The sequence below is a fragment of the Fundulus heteroclitus genome, unplaced genomic scaffold (assembly GCF_011125445.2).
Source record: "Fundulus heteroclitus isolate FHET01 unplaced genomic scaffold, MU-UCD_Fhet_4.1 scaffold_88, whole genome shotgun sequence".
Lineage (NCBI taxonomy): Eukaryota > Metazoa > Chordata > Actinopteri > Cyprinodontiformes > Fundulidae > Fundulus > Fundulus heteroclitus.
In genome coordinates, this window is record NW_023397340.1 from 541,631 (window position 1) to 566,266 (window position 24,636).

A 24,636-nucleotide genomic window follows, 5' to 3' on the forward strand; every position below is an offset into this window, starting at 1 on the left:
TAATGATTAAAATGCCAGAGAAAATAGCAATGGTTCCTTCTGTGTTAGTTATCAGTCATGCAGGAAGAAGTAACTACAACATAGAGGGGAAAGAAGCCGTAGACTCGTCATGGGGAAAACACAACATACTGAGGCACTGTAATATTAATCAATGATTACTGACCAGGGAGGCGCGTCGAGACATGCGGCTCAGAGGTTTGCAGAGTGGAGAGTTTTCACTTTCTTGCTGCAGCTTTTTGAGAAACTCTGGAGGCAGGCGGATGTCCATAGGCAGAGACATTTGCTTACTCACGTCCTGAAAGAAGTCAACAGACTAAGTGATCAGAAGGTTCTGTTTGTGTGGTTTTGAATTTCTTTCCCCTCAATTATGTGACTGATTACCAAGTAGCCATCTTAAGACAGTAGACTCAGAGTTGTATCTAATGATAAATGAAAAACTATAATGCATCCTCTCTGTTTCTCCTGTCTTCTGCCCTGGGGTCCGTTCTTCGTACGTCGGTAACTCAGCTGGATTTGATTGTTGACGATTTGGCATGATCTTGGATCGTTTGGTTCTTCGAAACTCATCCTGCACTTGTTGTCATAGCAACATGTGCGCAAGCTTGAACCTGCTCGCGAGCAGGCTTATTTCATGTAAACAAGATTAGATTGCAGCTGTATAAGCGGAGGAGTTGGGCAAGTCTGTCCAGCCAGTGCACTTGGACCACCTAGTGGCAGAGGACGGAACAGAATTGTGGAACACCATTTTTTAATGTTTAATAAAAGACGAAACAAATAATGCTTAGTTCCTGTCATTTTATTTAAACAATTATTTATAAAGAAAAGCCAGCAAGTCATCTTTTGTCTGCAATAAGAGATAGTTATGTAAAGTCAGCAATACTACTGTCAAATGGTGTATTAGAACTTACTCTGAACGTCCTTTTGAAGCAACTCGATCTCTAGTGCAATGTTTCTCTTTTTCACGTTGTGGAGTTCAATTTCTCTACTTAATTTGTGTTTTTTTCAGGACAAAATACTAATTTTTTGTTGAAGAAGCCGTTTATATAGGAAACGGATGGCACTGTGTGTCATTTTGTAAAAAAAAAGAAGAGAAAAAAAAGGGTGAAAGATGCCTCGTGCAACAAAAGTAAAAATAACCCGTTTTTTCCCCCCAGCCTTCTTATTGGTGGCTGTTATAAACAGACAAACACATCATTTGACAGTGGCTTTTAAAAAAGAGGAAGAAGTTGCTTTTAAAAATACAGTATAATAATTAAAGGCTACCATTTTGTACAATATTCTTGTACTTCACTTTTTTCCCCATGTTCTAGTGGCTCCCGTGGAGCCTCTGACATAAAAGAACAAAATAAATATGAAATTATTAAAATGCAAAAATACATACTGTAGAAAGTGATAGAAACATCTACCATGGACAGTATTTACGCATTTAATTTGTCTATTTTTTGCCAGCCCTGTCTCCTGGCTTTAGCAGACTTTGAGGTTGTTACCTGTCGTTTTAATTAATGACTCAAATTCGGCATAACCTTCCATTAAAAGCTCGTGTTCTGCTTGAGAGAAAAACTGTGGGCGTTCTTTGGCCATGCTGAACAGCCAATAGCAACGCTGCTGATCATTGTTTCTACTATCGATACATTTCCCCTTTTAAACAAACGCATGACTGCGCAGTTGTCTCAGATAACTCAATCCAGCGATACTAATCATAAACAACAGGAGTGTTCGAAGAACCCAATTAGCCGGATCAGGATTAGCCGGATGAAATCATCTTGGTTGTTTCATTTGATCTCGGATGTTTTAAGCAACGTACGAAGAACGGACCCCTGATCTATTGTTTTGTGGTACGTCTGGCTGTTTGCTGTTCTCTGCTCATTAGTGGAAGCAGGGACACCCGTTTCTGCCCTAATTACCTTCATTCCTCCCATCTGCATTCCTGCCTATATATACCTCTCTCTCACAGTCAGTCTCTGTCATATTCTTGAATGTCATTGTGTGAGTAGACCGTCCAGCATGGTATGAGCCCCTTGCCATTTTCTGACCTTGCTTTGCTTTTTGTATTCTCTCTGTTTTGACTTGCCCTTTTCAGACTCTCCATTGACCTCTGAATTCTGGACATTGACCTGCTGATCTGTTTTTGAACAAGCCTTTGGCCTAGCCTACTACATACCTCCGCCTGCCTCTGCTCTCTGTGTATGACCCTCACCTGGATTTTGGATTCCCTTTTTGCTTCTGCCCTGTTTCCTATCATTTAGATGCGAACCTACGTCCCGCAGCACCCAGGATGTACTTTTTGGATCCAGTGCACCCTTACAACTGAGAATGTTGGTGGTTTTAATTAAGTGTTCAATATTTCCCACTGAGTCTTCACAGCCACTAGCCTGTCTCTCTTCTTTTCAGTGGTTCCTCTGTGCGCTCTTGGCTGTTTCCTGTATCACACCAGAAGATTTATCTTTAATAAAGTTTTTGAAAGTACTCGTGTTGTCCGGCTGAATTGTTAGGTCCTCTGTATCTGGCATTACAAAAGTTTGCCAAATCCAATGCCAAACACCATATTCTCCTACTTACTCTTATTTGTTGGATTTGATGATTAAAGTTTGAAAAACAACAAATATGGACATCCATCCATTTTCCGAACCGCTTTATCCCTCATGGGGTCACGGGGGTTGCTGGTGCCTATCTCCAGCGTTCACTGGGCGAGAGACGGGGTACACCCTGGACAGGTCGCCAGTCTGTCGCAGGGCAACACAGAGACAAACAGGACAAACAACCATTCACGCACACACTCACACCTAAGGACAATTTAGAGAAGCCAATTAACCTAACAGTCATGTTTTTGGTTTGTGGGAGGAAGCCGGAGTACCCGGAGAGAACCCACGCATGCACAGGGAGAACATGCAAACTTCATGCAGAAAGACCCACAAAACAAAAAGCTTCTAACAGACGCTGGGAGGTAACCAAGGGCAACAAACGGAAAGACAGGCGCACATCGCCAGAGGACAAAACAGGCAAGATAGGCGTACGACAATGCTGGAGGGAAGAACAGGCGTGCGACAACGCCAGAGGGAAGAACAGGCGTGCGACAACGCCAGAGGGAGGAACAGGTGTACGACAACGCCAGAAAGAAGAACGCCAGAGGGAAGAACAGGCGTACGACAACGCCAGAGGGAAAACCCGCCGGGGCGCAAGGGAAGCAGGAACGTCTAAAACGCCAGGGAACAAGAACAGAGGGCGTACTAACACGCCGGGGAACCAAGAACAGAGGGCGTCTTAACAGGCCGGGGAACCGAGAACACAGGGCGTCTTCACAGGCCGGGGAACCGAGAACAGAGGGCGTCTTAACAGGCCGGGGAACAGAGAACAGAGGGCGTCTTAACAGGCCGGGGAACCGAGAACAGAGGGCGTCCTAACACGGCGGGGAACCGAGAACAGAGGGCGTCTTAACACGCCGGGGAACCGAGAACAGAGGGCGTCCTAACACCCCAGGGAACCGAGAACAGAGGGCGTCCTAACACGCCGGGGAACCAAGAAGCCTAAGACAGAAGGCATTCTAACACGCCAGAGAACCAAGAAAAACGAATACGAAGGGCGTTCTAACACGCCGAGAAACAAGGAAAAAATCTAAACGCCAGGAACTAGAGGGCGTCCTAATACGCCAGGAAACACGAAATCTAAATACCCAGAGAAAGAGGAACTAGGAGACCAAAACAAAACTAAGGAAGCTCGAACCAGCCAAAGCTAAGGAGCATGAAACAGCTCAGAACCAGGGGTCAGAAGTCTAAACGAGCGCTAAGACCTAAGGAGCGCTGGAACCTAAGAGCGTAGGACAAAAATAAAGAATCAAACCAAGAACTAGAAAATAAAGGCAAAACTAGAGCAGGGATAACACAAAAGAAAAACTAAAGCTAAACCACTAAATCAAAACAAAACACTAAAGCAGAATATGAAACTAAAGCTAAACTAGAAATTAAAGCAAAACAAGAAAACTAGGACATGAACAAGTACGCTAACGTGAAAACCGGAGCACTAAGGCTAAAATGAGAAAGCAAAGCAAAGCTAGAAAACTAAGGCAAAGTCTAGAATCCTAAAACAGAGCAGGGAAAAACAAAAGCAAAACAGAGACTAAGAACTCTAAGAAAACAAAGAACCCCCTAAATAATTCCAAACTGAGGAATACTAAATAACTCATTCCAAAAAAAAAAAAAGGTAAAAAACAAAGCAACTGGACTTATTTTCCGTAGTTGAAGACGTTTCGCTTCCTCTCCAGGAAGCTTTCTCAATTCAAAAAGTCTGGAGTAATGTGGAGTAACAAGCTTTATACAATTGGCAAACAAAGACCTTGTAATGGCTTAGATGACATGCAAATTCAACAGAAACAGGACCACCCCTTAGTAATGGGCGGTCGTTAAAGCCATTAAACCAGCAGATTGGACCGAAACTGGTCCACCCCTCTGTCCAATCTGCTGGCTTAATGGTGCTGTATCGGCCGAGCCCCCCGGCCGATACAGCAACACCCACCTGTGGGAAATGGCACTACACACCATTTTGGTCAAATGTTGAGTTCTGGGCCCAGATTTGGTGAGGCTGAGTTGCTAAAGGAGGCTGATCTGACCCATGATCTTTGCTGACCTTTAGTGACATTAAGTATTTGCACCCTTTTTGAGGCACTTCCCAGTACAGGATTTGGACCAAACTAACAGCCGCTAACATGGTTGTGTTCAGTATCTCCGGGTGATGGTACTCTAACGGCTAGCATGTTGCTAACCGGAAGTAGCTCTAGGAAGGTCCCACCAACTTCTGCTTTACAGAGTCTGTACTTCCTTTACAGAGAAAGCTATATTTCAAAAAAATGAACACCCATATATGGCTACAGTATAGGTTAGACACAAAGTAGAGGCTTTGCATGCAAGAGATTGCGGGATCGAATCCCGGTGTGGGAGACTTAGAGTATTATATTATAATCCCCACAATGTGTATATCAAAACATGTGTGCTGATCCCATGAAATAATTTCTTTTGTACCACCCGCCATTTTGACTTACCATGGCGACGTTATAAACAACGTATTTTCTCCCTATTCGAGGCACATCCCAGTACAGGATTTGGACCAAACTAACAGAGTACCATCACCTGGTGATACCAAACACAACCATGTTAGCGACTAATTGTTAGCATGTTGCTAACCGGAAGTAGCTCTAGGAAGGTCCTACAAACTTCTGCTATACAGACAGAGTCTGTATTTACTTTAGAGAGAAAGCTCCACAACAAAACTGAGCCATGTCGGATAAAGCATGTCTATTTTATGAGGTGTCAAACATTCATTTTTGACCGTTTTTGCCTCTGCTAAGTGCTTCAGAAATGCTCCAAAGACCATTATGATCTTGAGATTAAAAAAAAAAAGATATTTGAGATTTTTACAAAACTGTAACTAACTGTTTTTCTGCAGCATTAGTTGCTTACATAGTGTAAACCCCTCATTAGAAGATTTCTGTACTCGTGTTTGTTGCAAGTACCTGTAGAGGTGTGTGAAAGCTGCCAGCTCAGTTGTTGTCTCACTTTTATTTTGGTCCTCATTACTCTGGCTTACAGTATTCTTACTAGCCTGTCTAGTTGCAAGCTACATGGTGTCTAAAAACACTCACGCTCCTTCAAATGAGACTTTATCCCAGAGGTAGGGCTGTGAACAGTCTTGCATCTCTAAAGGAAAGTGTGGTGCCACGGAGACATCAAAGGTTTTGAAGGTGACTCATTCTGCAGAACCAACACAGTTGAATATGGAGATAAGGATGACTTCAAACTTTTTACTCTCTGAATACCTTTCTACCAGTTTTTGAACTGTTCATAATGAAACAAACAATCAAATCAATCACATTCATCAGAGTAAAAAGATGCCTGCTGGCATGACTTTGAATAAAAACAAAAGTAATTTATTTTCTGACATTAAAGAGTTTGGTTGAAAGACACTATCAAGTAATTTTAAAACAGCACAGAATATTCTTATCACAGACCTCTTGTTTTTATTCATTGCTGTCTTTCCTATTTTAGATTTGGAAATAAAAGGGCATTCTCTGGGTTGAGAGAGGAGAAGCATAGGAGCTTAAGATAGAACCAAATTAAATTGCTAAAATAAATTCTTGGCCTATGAAGGTCGCACATCATGTGACACTGAAAGTTTGAATCTCTGAGTTACCATACAAAGAAATTATCTGGAATAAGCCCTGAAGTCAGAATGCCTCACCAACCCAAACCTCAAAATCCAACATGGCTTTTTTGGGTATAGAACTGATTTTTGCAGTAATAAGAGCTGTGTCTCATTAAATAAGTCAGATGGTTTATGTCTGTTTGTTAATACATAAAATGTTGAGAAATATACATTGTTATCATCTAGTAGTTACCCTGCATTCCAAAAAAAACCAACCCGATTTGCATCATTTTGCTAACCTTGCTCTGGGTTGATTGAATGCTACAGCGTTGGGTTCTGGGTTTTATCCAGTCTACAGGTTGGGTTTTTAACCCCACATGTGGTATACAATGACTGATGTTCAACGTCAAGGCATCTTAACATTGAGTTGAAAAGAATAACATTCAACTGGATCACTAACAAATTAGAGAAACAGGATAATTATGGTTCCTAAAAAAAATTATATATATATATATATATATATATATATATATATATATATATATATATATATATATATATATATATATAAAAAATCATCCTCAACATATAACACTTTAAAAATATGACTTGTCTATAAGGACTTTATATGCAAATCTTTGTTTTAATTGAAATGGAACTAAAATATTTATTCAATAAAGATTAGCTTTCTAGGTTCAAATCAAACCAACTGGTTTCCTAGTGTGAACTAAAGCCATTGACAGAACATGACATTAACATTATTTTAAAGCCCGCAACCCCATGAGGGATTAAGCGGTTTGGAAAATGGATGGATGGATGGATGGATGGATCTTGTTTAAAAAACAGCCCTTCATTTAAAAAAATAAAATAAAAACTAAAAACAATAAAGCCTGGTTTTACTATCTTACCATTACATATTTTAAGTCAGATTAGGGTTGTTGTGTAGATAAAAACTGGCCTGTGAAGAATAATGAGGCTCTTTCTATTCTCCTCTTTGACCAAACAAACCGGTTCAAAATTCTAGATAAAAAGGTTTAGTTGAGGCTAGTTAGCGTCTGTAACAATTACAGAACCTCACTGGTTTTCCAGCTTGCAACTGGAACACAGCTAAATTGGGGCATTCCAGTGTAAGGTGACTGGAAGTCACCATAATCTCTCTTACTGTGGCATGAACCCGTTAGTTACCTCTGAGTGTTGCTACTTACTTCCATGGAAAAGCGTCTGTGCTGGGCCTGGCTGTGGTAGTGGAGGTGGGATGGAGAGTGAGCTCCTGGTGTGGTGGCTTCAGGGCTGACTGGGCTGGCATCATGAGATGGAGGACCAAGCCTGTCTGGAGTCAGGCCTGGAGAAAGAAAAAATTAATCAGTATCTAAATTTTAGATTTGTGAGTGTTGTTAGAGGGGTTGACATCATTCAGCTGAGGTGAAATCAAAGGAAGATAATATCTACTCTTATTCTCATTAGTCCAAACAGCAACCGTTGTTTCTATATGTGGCGTACCTGTGCTTATTTATTTCGCTTTTTACTCTGCAGAGATGCTTCCCTTATTACAGACGTTGAAGCGCCGTTGCAACATCAATGTCAGCTATCTTCCTTTGGTCCAAGTGAGTCATTAAACCCAGCTCCAAATGCTGCACATCCAACCTGGCAGCCATGTGGTGAAAAAGTATGCAATTAGGTCTGACATGATAATTAGATCAAACCTTCACTGCTCGGTATCTGGATTTTCATCACATTCACTAACCTTAATATCACACCGTGTGTTTACACGTGTCTTAGCTTGCAAAGATAATGGCAGGGTAAAATCTCTATCAAAAGTCTTTATTTGGTGTTTAATATTTATGAAAAAGCAGGTTAGCCATGAGCTTCTGTTACCCCGTATCTCAGTCGCACTTTCACAGTAAAGCATCAGAGCACTCCTCCACCCTCCGAGCTGCAATTCACTAGGTACATAAATCTAACTTGTTATCTGAAGCTCAATGGAGATTTATTAGAGAAGATATACGGGGGGAAAAGGACAGACAAGTATGTAATAAAGTATACCATGAAGATCTATGGGTCCAGGTTTCAAAACAAAGAAGGCACTCCCCAAAATATAATTTATATCATGACACATCACAAGATCAATCACTGTTTTACTTGGATTTGATGTGAAAGGGCAACACAGAGAACAGAGTAATTGAAAATTGAAGGAAAAGGATTCATAATTTCACATTTTCATATGTAAAATATTTTTTTAAAAGTGCGCCATGCAGTTTTATTTATCCCCGCTTGAGAAAATAGGTCTGTCAACCACAGCTATCGTCTTTTGTGGTTGTATCTCTTCCAGTCTTACACATCTAGAGCACATTCTTCTGCCACTCTTCTCCGTCAATCTGGAGGGAAAGTGAATACAGCAATGATCTTAAAATCATTCCAAAATCATTGGATCATTCCAGGACATTCCTGTAATGAACCGAAAGCTGGACCCAAGATTCACCACAACAGGTCAGTGACGTTCTTAAAAAGTTTATTATCAAACTGCGGAAACGGGCGTCGACTCTCGCAGCTCGCGCTCACTGGCTGGAACTTCCTGGAGGCAAAGGCACAGGTTTAGACTCAGTAAAAAAGGGGAGAGACTTTGCGGAAAACTGACCTTATACTAAGGAGAGCCGGGCAGTACAGACGTGCTGCCACGAGAGTCAATCCCTCCGCAGGCGAGACTGAAGCCGTTGAGCGGCTGAGGAGGAAGTCAGTCAGACTTGGGGCTTTCCAGAGGGCGTTTGTCACGAGGCAATCCAGGTCCAGTATCGGGGAATCCAGCAATCCAGGCGAGGTACACGGGGAAAATCCAAGTGGGGAGGTCCAGGTCCAAATCCAAAATCCGATACACTAGGAGGCAGTCCAAGGGTAGGGGTTCCAGGAGACAGGGGACCAGGCAGGCAGACACAGGCTAGGAAAAGGCAGGCTCAAAAACAATGGTTACAGGTCGGGGTCAAGTGCTGGGACAGACAGGAAGATACAACGCTGGAAAGTTACTCACACAAGGCTCGAAAACGATCTGGCACTGGAGACTGACGAGGACAGAGCTTTTATGCAGGTGGAGACAGGTGAAACCAGTAGAGGTTGATTGCAAAGGGGTGGAGACTGGACAGGGGTATTAACTGTGAACAGAATCAGCTCCAGTGCCAGATTCATCACAGAGCCCCCCCCCCCCCAAGGGCGGATTCCAGACGCCCTAGGTTGGTCTGGGTGGGCTCTATGGAAATCCCTGATGAGGGACTTGTCCAGGATGTGGCGAGAGGGGACCCACTGCCGTTCCTCCGGGCCATAGCCCTCCCAGTCAATGAGATATTGCGTGCCCCTGCCCCACTTACGGGATTTCAAGATCCTTCTCACCGTGTAGGCAGGAGAGCCATCAACGAGCCGGGTGGGTGGTGGGGGCGCGGAGGCGGGAGCCAGACTTGAGGTTCTAACCGGCTTGACTCAAGAAACATGGAAGGTAGGATGGACCTTCATTGCAGGGGGCAGGTGGAGACGGACCGCCACCGGGTTCACCACCCTGGAGATGGAGAATGGTCCGATAAACCGAGGTGCCAGCTTCTTGTTATCCACTTTCAGGGGAAGGTCCCTTGTGGAAAGCCAGACTCTGTCTCCCACCTGGTACTGCGGGACTGGGACCCACCGGCGGTTGGCAGCCCGGGCCTGGTTCTGTGAGGCAGAGAGAATGGCCCTCCTAGCCCTTCTCCAGGCACGCTGGCACCTCAGGGCAGACAGCCGGGCAGACGGGACCCTGGACTCCACCTCCTCAATGGAGAACACCGGTGGCTGGAAACCGTACACCACAAAGAACGGTGAGAGGCCAATGGAGCTAGAGGGCGTGGAGTTAATTGCGTGCTCCACCCAGGGCAGGTTCTGGACCCACTTGGCGGGGTCGGACTGGCAAAGGAGACGGAGCTTAGTCTCGACCTCCTGATTAACCCTCTCCATCTGGCCATCTGTTTGGGGATAGAAGCCGGAGGACAGACTAACGGAAATACCCAGCATGGCACAAAACTCCTGCCAGTAACGAGCCACAAACCGGGGACCCCGGTCTGACACAATGTCAGCTGGCAGACCGTGCAGCCTGAAGACCTCCCTTGCCAGGATTACCCCCCATCTCCTTAGCGGAAGGGAGCTTAGGTAATGGAACCAGATGAACCATCTTAGAAAAGCGATCAACAATCGTAAGGATGACTGAGTTGCCTTCGGAGGTCGGTAGACCAGTGATAAAGTCCATCGAGAGGCAGGACCACGGCCTGGAGGGCACGGGCAGTGGACGGAGCAAACCGGGAGGGGGGGGGGGGCTACGGGAGACCTTGGCCTGGTAGCAGAGAAAAAGGCAGGCACAAATTCCTTGACGTCCTTGACCAAGGTGGGCCACCAGAACTGAGATTGGACCAAACGGAGGGTCTTGGTAATGCCAGGATGGCCGTACAGATGGGAACAATGGCAGAAGTCCAGGACCTTCTGTCTGAGGAGTTCGGGGACAAAGAGTCTGTTATTTGGACAAGCTTCGGGGACGTGTACGTTCACCAGGGAGTCCCTGACCTCCCTCTACAGACCCAGTCTGGTAACTGCACACCTTACAGATTCCGGAAGGATATATTCGGAAGCTTGGTCATGACTCTCCTCTTCCGGTTCAAACATCCTGGAAAGGGCATCTGGCTTGATGTTTTTAGACCCAGGTCTGTAGGAGAGGGAGAAATTAAAACGACCAAAGAACAGAGCCCACCTGGCCTGCCGGGGGTTGAGCCTCTTGGCGGTCTTGAGGTACTCCAGGTTCTTGTGGTCCTTCCACACCAGGGAAGGGACTTTGGAGCCCTCCAGCCAGTGTCTTCATTCCTCTAACGCTAACTTGACTGCCAGAAGCTCCCGATTTCCAACATCATAGTTGCGCTCAGCCGTGGACAATTTCCTGGAGAAGAAGGCACACGGGTGAACGCGGCCATCCAAGGCCTTCTGACTGAGTACAGCCCCTACCCCAGTACTAGAGGCATCCACTTCCACAATGAATTGCCTCTCTGGGTCAGGGGAGACAAGAACTGGGGCAGATATGAACAGTCCCTTCAGGCGCTTAAAGGCTCTGTCAGCCTGTTCGTTCCATGAAAATTTGACCTTGCTGGATGTGAGGGCATGGAGAGGAACAGCGACCTGGCTATAGTTACGGATAAACCGTCTATAAAAATTGGCGAACCCCAGGAACCTCTGAAGTTGCTTTCTGTCCACTGGAGTGGGCCATTCAGCAACGGCCCTGACCTTGGCAGGATCCATGGACATCTGACCGGGAGATAAAATAAAACCGAGGAAGGAGGTGGAGGTCGAGTGAAAATGGCATTTCTCTGCTTTGACATAGAGCTGGTTCTGTAGGAGGCGGAGTAGAACAGAACGAACATGTTGCTTGTGAAGGGTGAGGTTCTCCGAGTAAATGAGGATGTCATCCAGATAGACAAAGACAAAACGTCCTATCATGTCTCTGAGAACCTCGTTAACCAAGTTTTGGAAGACGGCTGGGGCGTTGGTGAGACCAAAAGGCATGACAAGATACTCGTAATGCCCAGTAGGGGTGTTAAAAGCAGTCTTCCACTCGTCACCCTCCTTAATGCGGACAAGGTGATAGGCGTTTCTCAGGTCCAGTTTAGTGAACACCTTGGCTCGCTGAACCTGATCGAAAGCCGTGTTCATGAGGGGGATAGGATATCGGTTTTTAACCGAGATATCGTTGAGACCCCTATAATCTATACAAGGGCGGAGAGAACCATACTTCTTCCCGACAAAGAAAAAGCCTGCGCCTGCGGGTGAGGAGGAGGGGTGAATAATGCCTGCTCTTAGGGACTCAGAAATATATTCTTGCATAGCTCGGGACTCAGGAGCGGATAGGGAATAGAGACGACCTCTGGGTGGAGTGGTCCCGGGCAACAGGTCGACTGCGCAGTCATAGGGACGGTGAGGAGGGAGGCTCGTGGCTTTGGCCTTGTTAAAAACCTCCCTTAGGTCATGGTATTCACAGGGAACCTTGGATAGGTCTGGATAGAGCTCCTCCATCTTACCCTCTGACGAGTGGGGCAGCTGAGCCGACAACAAACAGGACTCCGAGCAGGATGAGGCCCAACCCATCACCCCCCCTTTTCTCCAGTCAATTTGGGGATTATGCCTTCTGAGCCATGTGGCTCCCAAGATTACAGGGACCTGTGGAGAGTCAATAATCATAAATGTCAACATCTCGACATGATTACCCCCCATCTGGAGCTCCAAAGGTTCAGTGATGAGACTGGACTGGTTGAGCTCGTGGCCGTCCAAGGCGAGAACACTGTGAGGAGAAGGACCAGGACGTAGTTTAAGGTTATGCTTCAGGGCAAAAGCCTTGTCCATGAACTCCGTATCTGCACCTGAATCGACAAAAACTGAGATACTGTGGGACTTAACTGAAGTGGATAAAGTAGCGGGCAGCAACAGGTCTGGGGAGACAGAAAATTTGGTGCGACTCAGTAGGAAACTCCCTCTCCCTAACTGAGCCTTTATCGGACAGGTGCGAACGCGGTGACTGTCTCCACCGCAGTAGAAACAGAGCCCCTGCTGACGTCTGCGTTGTCGCTCGTCCTCTGTTAGAGCTGTCCTCCCTAGTTGCATCGTCTCGGAGGCTGTTGGAGCCCTGGGGGGTGACTGTGCAACAGGGATCCCGGGTGGAGCAGAACGAGTTGAGCGGCGTTCCCTTCGCCGCTCCATGAGCCGGAGATATATCTGGAAGACCAAACCCTCTAATTGTTTTAAAGACCTTGGGTAGTCCCGTGTGGCGAGCTCATCCTTGACTTTATCGTTCAACCCGGAAATAAACACATCCATCAGAGCAGGCTCGTTCCAAAAACTCTCTGCAGATAACAGATGAAACTCAATAATATACTCTGAAACCGGCCTTTCCCCCTGTTTGAGGGATAGGAGCCCCCTAGAGGACTCTCGACAGGGTAATAAAGGGCTAAAAATTCTAATGAGCTCACGGGAAAAGCCATAATATGAGTGGCAGATGGAGGAACTCTATATGTACAGAGAAAATTTAAAGAAGACATGTCTATAATGGTAGTATTAATATATTCTACATAGTTAACCCTTCGAGGGCTATGAGGTCGTATGTGACCTCACAGAGTATGTTGTACATTTTTGCGTGCATCTATTGATTCATAAGAACTATCAAAGTTGTGTTGCGTCCGAAACGGGAGAGCATAGCCTTTCCGGTGATACCACCAACATAGTTGTTCCCTCTCTCCAACCCGTGTAGCGAGCTAGTGAAAATCAGTGTCCAATGGTAGCATGTGTCTTTGTGATGCAAAGTGGGGTTCTCCAATCAGAGTGCAGAATGCGCAGGCCAAAGACCATTACACAAGACATAAGCTTGCTTCAACCGGACACTCTTGCATGAATTTTTAAGATTGTGTGTAATTCTTCACATTGTCAGACATTTACTGGATAGATTTAGTTGAAATCACGAAAGTATTCACTGAACAGGAAATTACATCACATCTCGTGGGGATTTTCTGATGAAAATCAACAAAAGGGATCATATATCTCCAATTTTAGCTTCCCTTCATTGGCTTCCTGTTAAATCAAGAATACAATTTAAAATTCTTCTTCTAACGTATAAAGCCCTTAATAATCAAGCTCCATCATATATCAGAGCTCTGATTACCCCGTATGCTCCTAACAGAGCACTTCACTCTCAGACTGCAGGTCTGCTGGTGGTTCCTAGAGTCTCTAAAAGTAGAATGGGAGGCAGATCCTTTAGCTATCAGGCTCCTCTCCTGTGGAACCAACTCCCAGGTTTGGTCCGTGAGGCAGACACCCTGTCTACTTTTAAGACTAATCTTAAAACTTTCCTTTTTGACAAAGCTTATAACTAGAGTGGCTTATGTTGCCCTGACCTACCTATGGGGATGTGCTTCTATGGGCTTAAGCTACTGGAGGACATCAGGATCTATTTTTCTCACTCTATCGAGTTCTACTGTTCTTCAATTATGCATTGCTTGTCATCATTTCTGCTTATAACTTTTTGTTCTCTCTCTTTTTTTTCTTCATAGTAGGTACATCTGGTCTGGCGTTCTGTTATCTGAAACATCATCCAGAGAAGACAGCTTACCCGCTGTTATCATCTAATTTGGAACAGATTACTGGATCAATGTTTGCTTCTGTGCTTATTTGTCTCTCTTGTTGTGTCTCTGCTCTGTCTTCTGAAACCCCTAGTCGGTCGAGGCAGATGACCGTTCATAATGAGCCCGGTTCTGCTGGAGGTTTTCCTTCCCGCTAATGGGTGGTTTTCTTTCCACTGTCGCTTCATGCTTGCTCAGTATGAGGGATTTCTGCAAAGCCATGGACAATCCATACGACTCTCCCTGTAGCTCTACGCTTCTCCAGGAGTGAATGCTGCTTGTCGGGACTGTGAAGCAATCAACTGGTTCCCTTATATAGGACATTTTTGACCAATTTGTATAATATGATTGATTTTGACTTTGTAAAGTGCCTCGAGATGACATGTTTCATGAATTGGCGCTATATAAATAAAATTGAATTGAATTGAATTGAATTGAAACTAATACAGAAGCATCCGTAAGCAGAAGAAGATGCACCGGTCCTAGAGAGATGAGGAGCTGGATTACCTTGGGTGTCTCAATCCAGTTTAAGAGTAAGTAACCTAATTGTTATATACAATAAATAAAGTAAAATATATGAATTCATAGTAAATCTGGCTAAAACAGTGATACACTATGCTCTTGTGTTTCATTTTTATATGTTAAAGAAAGTTTGGTTTCCCTCTAACAGAGTTTATTCAAGCATTGTGCACATAAATACAACGTTATGTGGATAGACCATGTAAAAGTCAAATTTCTAGTAGTAGTTCTTGAGGTTTTAATTCAATTCAATTCAATTTTATTTATATAGCGCCAAATCATGAAACATGTCATCTCAAGGCACTTTACAAAGTCAAGTTCAATCATATTATACAGATTGGGTCAGATTATACAGATTGGTCAAAAATGTCCTATATAAGGAAACCAGTTGATTGCATCAAAGTCCCGACAAGCAGCATTCACTCCTGGGGAAGCGTAGAGCCACAGGAAGAGTCATCTGCATTGTACATGGCTTTGCTGCAATCCCTCATACTGAGCAAGCATGAAGCGACAGTGGGAAGAAAAACCACCCATTAACGGGAAGGAAAAACCTCCGGCAGAACCGGGCTCAGTATGAACGGTCATCCGCCTCGACCGACTGGGGTTACAGAAGACAGAACAGAGACACAACAAGAGAAACAAAAAAGCACAGAAGCACACATTGATCTAGTAATCTGTTCTACATTAGATGGTAGTAGCGGGTGAGCCGTCTTCTCTGGATGATGTCACAGTTAACAGAACGCCAGACCAGGTGTACCTACTATGAAGAGAAAAGAGAGAGAACAGAAACTAGCAGTTTCTTTGTTGCTTTCTTTTTCACACCTTTGGCCTAAAAGAGAAATGGTGCCTATAATATCAGTTAGTTTTACTTCAGTTTTACTTCAGTTTGACTGGTCTGTGTAAAATATTGTATGAATTTTACATTTTGTGAACAGAGGCATATATGTGAAGTACTTCAAGTTGCACAGGATGACTTTTTTCCTCCTCATTTGTAATAGCGACGTGCCAGAGGAATGCCCAAAGCATCAGAGGAGCATTTGCTAGTGCTCTGTAATCCACATGATGATCCCAGCAAGTGTGCAACCTATGGGAGGAGGAAGTGTATGCCAAGAACAAGAAGTAGCAGTCTACACCCTGGAGAACCATTTTTGTGATGTCCCCCTGTGCCTGATTGCTGATAGGACCAATTTTTCATCAGCGTTAAGTTGCATGAAAATGAGTGCCTTTTATTCTTTTTGAGAATAAACATATTTGTAAAAATGCTATGAAAGAAAAACGTTGCACATTGTTCAACTAGATCATGCAGATCATATTTCAACTGTTGTTCAGCTTGTCCATTGGTGTTTGATGTGTGTTTATCAATAAAACTTTGTAAGGATAAATTCCTTACTGTGGACCAACACCAACAGATGACATAGCAAGTGGCTTGACACAAGGAATGGAACAATGGTAGTCCATGTGTAGTATTAATCTGTGCATAGTGGCTCTTGATGAACTGACTCCAGTCTCGGTCCACTCATTGTGAAGCTTCTTGATCATCTTTTTTGACAATCTTCACAAAACTACGGTTATCTCTGTTGCTGGTGCACCGTTTCCTACCGCATCTTTTTCTTCCACTCAACTCTCCATGAATATGCTTGGATATATGAGTTTCAATTTCTGAAATGAGTGACAAAAAAGGTTGTAGTGTTTCATGACATTTTATTTTTTTTGAGATGTGCCTGTGTTAGATGAATGTTGAACAGACTTCTGTGAGACATTCGATGCTTGGGATATTGTTTTAGAAGCTAACCCTGTTTTAAACACACAACTGTTTCTCACCTATCTGCAGTGCTCCTGCAGATGTGTCTTACTTGATGTTTCTTTACTAATGTTCTCAAACAAACATCAGAGGCATTTGCAGAATATTTGTAGTTACACTGAAATTACATATAATTCCCCAATGTACTAAATTTATACTGTACCTTCTAATTAATTTTTTTTTACTCAATTTCAATTTGGCAACTTAGAGTAAAAAGACAGGACAAAAAGGATTTTAAGATTTTTAGGTATGAAAAATGTTAAAACCATGCAATATTTTCCTTCTATTTCACAACCAAGCAATACCTGTTATGTTGATCTCTTCCACAATATCCCAATAAGACTTTTGTAAGCCCCTGCATGCCTTTTCCTACTGAATGGAGCCATTCTTCAGTCCGACATGGTCATAGCTCTGATTGAGAGAATCAGTAACACTATTTACTAAATTGCTCAACTGCCTTTCATGTAAAAAAGCAGAAATAATGAATAAATAATTATGAATAAAAAGTCTGTGAGTAGCCATTTCACACACTAGACATGAGTTGTTCAAAACAGCTGTGTCGCTATGAAGGAGAAAATTCCAGTAAAGACTAGGGAAGCAAAATGTTATTTAGCTACACAGAGAGAATGCCAGAGTTATAGGGCACCAAACAACCACCACTGTGGTGGGAATGTCGAGGGCTTTGATCCTCCACATTCAACATCATGCCCTGGGCAGGGATTTGTGTTTGATACCTGGCTGGCTTTTAAATGCTTCACACTGGGAAGTTCAGAAAGAAGCTTGATCTCTTTCTTCAATGGCAGCATTAACCACCACACCTGTATGCTGGACATGTCGGTGCCCCATTGGTGTGCAATGCAAAATCCCTGTTTCCATGGGGACAATGGCTGACAAAGAGAGCAGGTCTCTTTGTTAAAGAGGAGGTCACTTTAATATATGTCTCTAAAGCCACCTTCTCAACATCGAAGTACGCATGCTGATAAATAATTACAGCTCAACCTGTGGTCTGTTTAACCCTGTACACGCACACCTGCAAACACATATCAGTAAAGGCAAAAAGGTGAGAAAGGAAAAGTAAAGCCCAGAGATGCTTTCATATCTGAAAAGAGCCTGAATTAAGCCAAGACATTTTATAAGAACCCTAGAGAAGCTTTAGACTGGCTTGACAGACTGCTGTATTGATTGTCAGTCTAAATGGGCTGAGAGGATGAAATGAAAACCTGTTTCCTGGTCATTTGAATTTCACGGCTGCAGCTCCCCTTTGATCATTCTGATGCTAATTAGGGTCTGTAAATGTGAGGCTAATATGAGCTTACGGGTACACAGTGGTTGGCCGACATGGGAGATGGATGGATGTCTGTTGGACATCTTGTTATGAAAAGGACAGTCCATTACGGTGCACAACATGATGTCTGAGCTTGCTTAGCTGAAATTGCTCTTACATTGAGAGGGATGGAAAAGCAAGATGTGCCAGACAAAAAAAAAAAAAAAAAACTTGTTTTTAAAATAGGTTCAACACCATTTTTATTGACCAGTTAACATATTCATTAAATAATTAATTATCTGAAAGTCTTCATTATTACCGTAATATTAAGTGAAAGCATAACTTGACCACTGAGGTGCTGAAGCTTGACAGATTGTATTCTTTAGGCCCACTGCAGTTACTCCTAAAGCATTTATTTCAGGAAATTGCTTTTATGGCCTATCTGATGTCAGGATTACTAAGGCAAAGACAGCGTCTCCATTATCAGCACAAACCAGAGCTTGTTCAGGTGTTCATCCTTTATTAGGTTTCAGCCTAAAAAAAAAGGAGCCAGAAAATGTAAGATTTCTACAAAAGTATTTAGTATCACCTCACATTGCTGCCTCCTATTTGCTGCAGTCCCTCAAGCCAGACTCAGTTGTTTGTGATCATAACCGACAACAGCCATCCTGTTAGTTTTCTCAATCATATGCGTCTGTGTGGGGACGTCTTAATGAGCAAATGTTGTTTATTTTTAGGAAAATTGGAAAAATGTGGTTGTAAACAATGTTTAATTGCTGTTTTGGTCAGTGCCTACTTATTATACACATTTATGTGGTGAGCTTCTTTGTTACTCAAGTGCAAGGCATATTAAAGTCACTGTTGACCTGGGAGGAATGAGCCTTAGCACAATGTTAACACAGTGCTTGTTACAGATTCTGTGGACAGTCATTGTTCTGGTGTTTGTAAGGACAATGCTGTCTGTCTTCCTGAAAAGTTCTGTGAGGTCGGTTAAAAATTTTGGACCATTGTTTCAACTGAAGTCTTTATTCAAGCCTTACTAATGGAGTGCCAGGTTGAGTTTTCCTCACTCATTAAAGAGTGTGCTACTTGTGTGCTTTTTGGTGATGTTTCAATTAAGACAACTCTGCTAGACCTGTGTCACCATTTGACAAACGCACATTTGACCCCTGACCTGGCCAAGAGTGAGTTTGCAAAGGCTATGTCTGTCTGGTCTGCTCCTGGTGATCAGGTGTCTGTTTCTAGCAGAACCGTCCTCTGCTAAGCTCATATATATATATATATATATATATATATATATATATACACGCCTATACGCCTACATACATACGTACCTACACGTATATATGTGCATATACATTCGTGTATACATTTGTACATACAGACATACATGTGTACTGACATATGTTCAGGTGGTGATAGCAGCAGAAGTCACTACATCAGGATTATTGCACGGGTTGTGGCCTAGTGTATTAGATTATTGCACATTAGTCATTGCACATTAGTTATTGCAGTTGTGGCTACAGCACCCTGGTTTCACTAGCACCCTGCATAGATCCTCCATTTGAGTGGCTGGTTGTTGCATTTGATGTTGGGACAGGTGGCGCAGTGTGACCGAAATTGTGACAATCAAACGTGGTTGTTCACATGCAAAAGAGGACATCTATTATGGCCATTTAGCATTTTTCATAGGTTTCAAGAGATAATATTGAGAAATTAATTTAATTAAATAGAATAATTAATAGTGTTAGTGGTGACCTTTTGTTGTATAACTTTGGTAATTCTACTTGAAATCCTGGAGTTTAGTGTCTGGACAGGAACCTGACTAATGACAAACCATTCTTGTCCTCTTAGTGCTTGGAGCTGCTCACAGTTTATTATTGGCATGCTCTCAAAGATGACCACAGGATGTTGACAGTGTTCTGGCCATGGCTCCAAAAATGTAGTGTTCAGATCAATGAAACACTTGTCTGTCACTTCATCTATGGCTTCGATCAGGCTTGGCGCTAACATGTCCCCTGAATGGTCTGATTGTCTCTAGAAAGTGCCAAAGACAGATGTGAACACACTTAAATTGTTTTATTCAGACCACCTTTTAGGGGTGGCCTAGAGAATTTGTGTCCACAATAGTTTGATAGTCTGAACACAATCCATCCAGAAACATATCGAAGGGCAACCCATCAACCTGATGTGACTCCCCTCAAGCAACAGAGTAAGCTGTAAGGCTGCTGGTAGAAAAAAAGAAAGAAAATCTCATCAATCTCAGCTTTTTCTCAAATTAATGAAGTAGTTCCAGAGAAAGAGTGGACCTGGGATGTTACTGAAACATCAGCAGACCTGTTGATTGTCTCTGTCACATGGCTACTTGTCATTTTGCATGTAAAAAAAGATAGTATCAGGTCTGAACAGGGCCCTAGTAATATGGTTCTGCATCATGCTGAAAAATACACAGATCAACTTCAAGTTGTTCAATAGTCATTTTCAAGAAGATGATATTGGAGGGTATTCTACTTGTTTTTGTTCTTGGTCAGAATTGATGTGACCCTACCTGCCAATCAATCCTGGAGGCTCATCAGCAGCTGATCAATTAGCGATTATAATTTGTCCCAAGGAACAAATTGTATTGTAACAAGGAATTATCACATGTTCATAGGTATGAAGGGGACTCAAGTTTTGTTTTTAATTAAATTGTCTGCTTAGTGGTTAAAATAAAGGGTAATGCTTGATACTACTTCTGTTGTGTTTTATGTCTTTTGGATACATGTTTGTTGCAGCTTCTGGTTGCTTAAGTTGAGCCTCTGTCAGCTATGATCAGTTAACATGACTCTGATTTTGCACAAAGCGTTTGATAGCTAGTGTAAAGTAAACTTTGCTCTCCTAATACAGAATTTCACTGTACATTCTTGCCATGGAAGCTTGATGGCAGTATGAAAACATTAATGCTGTCTGTAGTTTCTATTTTAAGGTACTGATATATATTTTATGTTGGGTATTTAAATGTTGAATTGTCCGTGGTTATCATCAGTCCTTTCTAAATCCCTCAAGAGTGTAGTAAACATTTGGTTTTGTGTAACACTGAGTTGTTAGACATCATTGAAAATTGTATTTTTTAAGGCTTTTTAGATAATTAAGCTGTTTGAAAAGCTGACCTCTCAAATCAGATGACGAGACGGAGCGATCCAGCTGCATTGAAACATATAAGTTGCTTAGCTGATCAAAACAGCACCAAACAGCATTATATCTCGCTGATATGGTTCTTTTCAGTTTTTAATTATTTTAAAATCAGTAACTGCAGCAAAAACAATTATGTCTGACTAGCCTATTAGCTTCCCAATGCTCTCAGAATGTATTCACTTTTTAATGAGCTGATGGTAATATGACATATTTGTACCAAGGTTAAAGGTACTGTTACTAATAGTAACTTTGAAGAAATTTTATTGAAAAAAATCTGAACTAAGCAGAGTTGATTTCAAGCACATCTGTCCATCTTTTATCACAGCCTGCTGATTAGATTTAAGGAGGGAATTCACAGCTGCAATTGTTTCTCATATCACTTCACTGACATAATATTAGCTATTTTTTTTGCTTTGTTTTTTCACAACTCAGACTGGTATTTGGCACCACCAAGGCACAAAATACAAAGAACATCCATTAGCCAAAAGCAAACTTTGGTCCGTTAATGAGGCTTGTAAGAATGAATGAATTTGCATCCATGTATGTAAAGGACATCTTGACTGAGGCACAGCCAAGACTTTAGGTTTTGAACTTAGTCCCAGAATTATTCTCTGTCAGCAGCTTGGTTTTGGACATCTTTAAGATTGCAACAAATATCTGGGGAGTCAGCATGCCCAGATGATCAGAAACTATGCCTGGTAAAGAAGAGTTCTTACCCTGAGTGTGTCTTATGTTCAGCTGGTTGATCTGTTCCGTGAACTCATTCTCCTCAATGGTTTCGGTGCGTGGGACTGACAATGAGAAACGTCTCTTGAAGTTCTTCATTTTATTCATGGTGAAGAAGACCAGACTCTTTAAGAAAGAACAAACGGAATAACTTCAGTAAAGTGACCAAAATTACAACAGGAAACCAATATGCTTTAGAAATATGACATATCAAAAGGTATACAAATCACATGATTAAAAAGATATGGTCACACTTGCAATGTGTGTCTCTACACGACACAATCTGCAGAGAGCATCATGCTGTTGCGATGGATCTTTACAGGCTGTTTCCTCAAACACAGTTGTGTGTGTGTCATTGGCTAATGAGGCGAAAAGCAGCAGGAAAGCTACCAATCAATATCCTGTCTCCCACACTATGCTCCACAATCGCAGCAACCTCGACTGGTTAGTTGTTTCTTTCCTGTCAAATTTAGAACTTGCTTTTCATCATCCTCGCTCTCTCTGGTCTGTCTACTAGTACTGACACTGGAGCCATGGGGTTTCTATGATTTCCACATTAGCTTGTGATTTTGAACTGCCGTGTGTAAATGTGTTTCTGCTCATAATTGCAGAAACCTCAAGAGACGTGTGGAGTTAGTTTAGTCACCACTGACCTCTCGTCTGGATATTATTGTCACACACAAATCATTACATGTTGCCACGTATCGATAAAAGATGTTGGACAGATGTCTCAAACAGAGCGCGACACTACAAATATAACTACATACTGTTGATGTATGCTAAAATAGGCAAAATATCTAAAAAATCTACACATCGGATCTGCACAGAAATTGAAGAATAGATGAAAAATAAAAGGCATTGAAATCTATCAACCTGGAAAGGGTTATAAAGCAGTTTCTAAGGCTTTGGCACAATTATCCACAAACACAAGAAACATGGAACAGTGGTGGACCTTCTGAGAAGTGCCCAGCCTACTACAATTGTTCCACAAGTGCAACATCATCTTATCCATGATGTCACAAAAGAACCAAAAGCAATGTCTAAATCATTGCAGACCTTACTTGAGTTAAGGCCAGGGTTCATGATTCAACAATAATATAGAGACTAGGCAAACATTGCATCTATGGGAGACGTCTCAGCCACCACTGCCAACTAAACAGAATAAAACACCCTGCCTCAAATTTGATAAATCAAATTGATGATCCCTAATACTTTTGTCAAAGTATTCTGTAAACAAATAAGACAAAAGCTAAACTTTTTTGGAGACATGGTGCAGACATGGATTTATCACTTGGGTTGTACAGGCTTCTTATGTTACATCCTGGATATTGTGCAGTACGATTGGTTCTGTTTGCAATAATTGAGCCTGTCTCATACAATATTCATTCCATCATCATCCATCCATCCATCCATCCATTTTCCGAACCGCTTTATCCCTCATGGGGTCGCGGGGGTTGCTGGTGCCTATCTCCAGCGTTCACAGGGCGATAGGCGGGGTACACCCTGGACAGGTCGCCAGTCTGTCGCAGGGCAAATTGGAATTCATTTACTTATGGAGAAAAAGCAAATGACTTCCTTAATCTTGAGAATTATATCCAGTTTGTCTCTAGTGTGACAGAAATACTTTACGAGCAGATAATGATTGTGTTTTTTCATCATAAGTATACTTTGAAACATCTGTAAATTTTTCTATAATTTAATATGGTGTGTAAATCCCAACATGCTTGATGAGCATAATTGGCTTGCATTCCCTCAAGGCACAGTGGGCACACTTCTCTCCTCTCATCACTTTTCTTGTCATCTGGCTGAAAGTTCAGCTGTTGTCGATGACAAAATGCACATTAGGAACAGATTGGACTTATTTAGCTTCTGTGCCAACAGTTAGAAAGTATTATATGTACAAGACTAAGTTTATCAGTACATGAAACATAAAACCCTAGTATGGCTAATACCAGGCAGGTTGAGCTACCGTTGGACCAGATGTGAAATCTCACAACGTTCAAGCTGAGTTGGATAAAGGCTTCTGCTAAATAACTAAACTAAAGGTTTCTCTGAGGCCTGCTCTGAATCGTCGCCTCTTATGCGCCAAGCAAACCTGCTTCTAAGCACCTATTGTGCTAAAGCTGTTCAGATGAATGATTGTTTAATATGGCTGAATCTGTTCAGCTAACAGACGTTTAATGAATCTCACATGCCAATCCATGAAAAAGTGATGGGTATAGTGTAGCAGGGCTGTCCAATCACACCGTCTTTTTTTTTTTTTTTTTTTTTTTGTCAGCAGCCGTTTCTGTCACTGAGAAATGTATCCAGTAGAGGAGACCAAGTTTGAGGCATAATGTAGTGTTGAGTGGTAATATGCCTCCTGATATTAAAAACAATAATGTACCACAGATGGTGAGTGGATATTCAATAAAATTCAAATAACATTAAACAGGCTTAGTCATGTAAGATGAATAAAATCAATTTTCAAATCTTGCCACTTATTCTCAAATAGATGCAAATCTGGACTTTGAATTTGTCATTCTGGAACATAATTACGCTTTGACCTAAACCATTTCATTGTGGCTCTGTAGGGTTGGACTGCAAAACGGTGAAATTTCAAGAGTCAAAAGTCCACAGTTTAAAATTAAAATTAAAATTAGTTTATTATGACAATGTTTCTTATGGAGGAATTTTCATCATTTGAATGATGAGTTTACTCTCTCCATGCTTGGCCGGTCAGTTTAGGTGGACAGTAATGTTTTGGTGGTTTCCAACATTATTTCTGTTTCCCTAGTGCCTCATACCTTTCCTCATCAGTAGATGACAGGAAGACCACAGTGAGAAAATCATATAATTGGTCTTTCTACTCCCCCAAAATATCC

General features: G+C 42.4%; 1 protein-coding gene across 5 annotated transcripts in view; it reads right to left on the bottom strand.

Moving 5' to 3' along the window:
- The window catches only part of cdk18 (cyclin dependent kinase 18), a 117,856-nt gene that overhangs the window by 42,246 nt on the left and 50,974 nt on the right, over nucleotides 1-24,636 (bottom strand). For all 5 annotated transcript variants that reach the window (XR_004930583.1, XR_004930585.1, XR_004930584.1 and 2 more), the window contains exons 2-4: nucleotides 21,763-21,898; nucleotides 7,338-7,474; nucleotides 164-295 (exon numbers count right to left, since the gene is read on the bottom strand). Coding sequence is in view for 2 of the 5 variants with exons in the window: in XM_036134657.1 (XP_035990550.1) it covers nucleotides 164-295; nucleotides 7,338-7,474; nucleotides 21,763-21,880 (387 nt within the window). In the remaining 3 variants the exon portion in view is untranslated. The remainder of the gene's footprint in view (nucleotides 1-163; nucleotides 296-7,337; nucleotides 7,475-21,762; nucleotides 21,899-24,636) is intronic.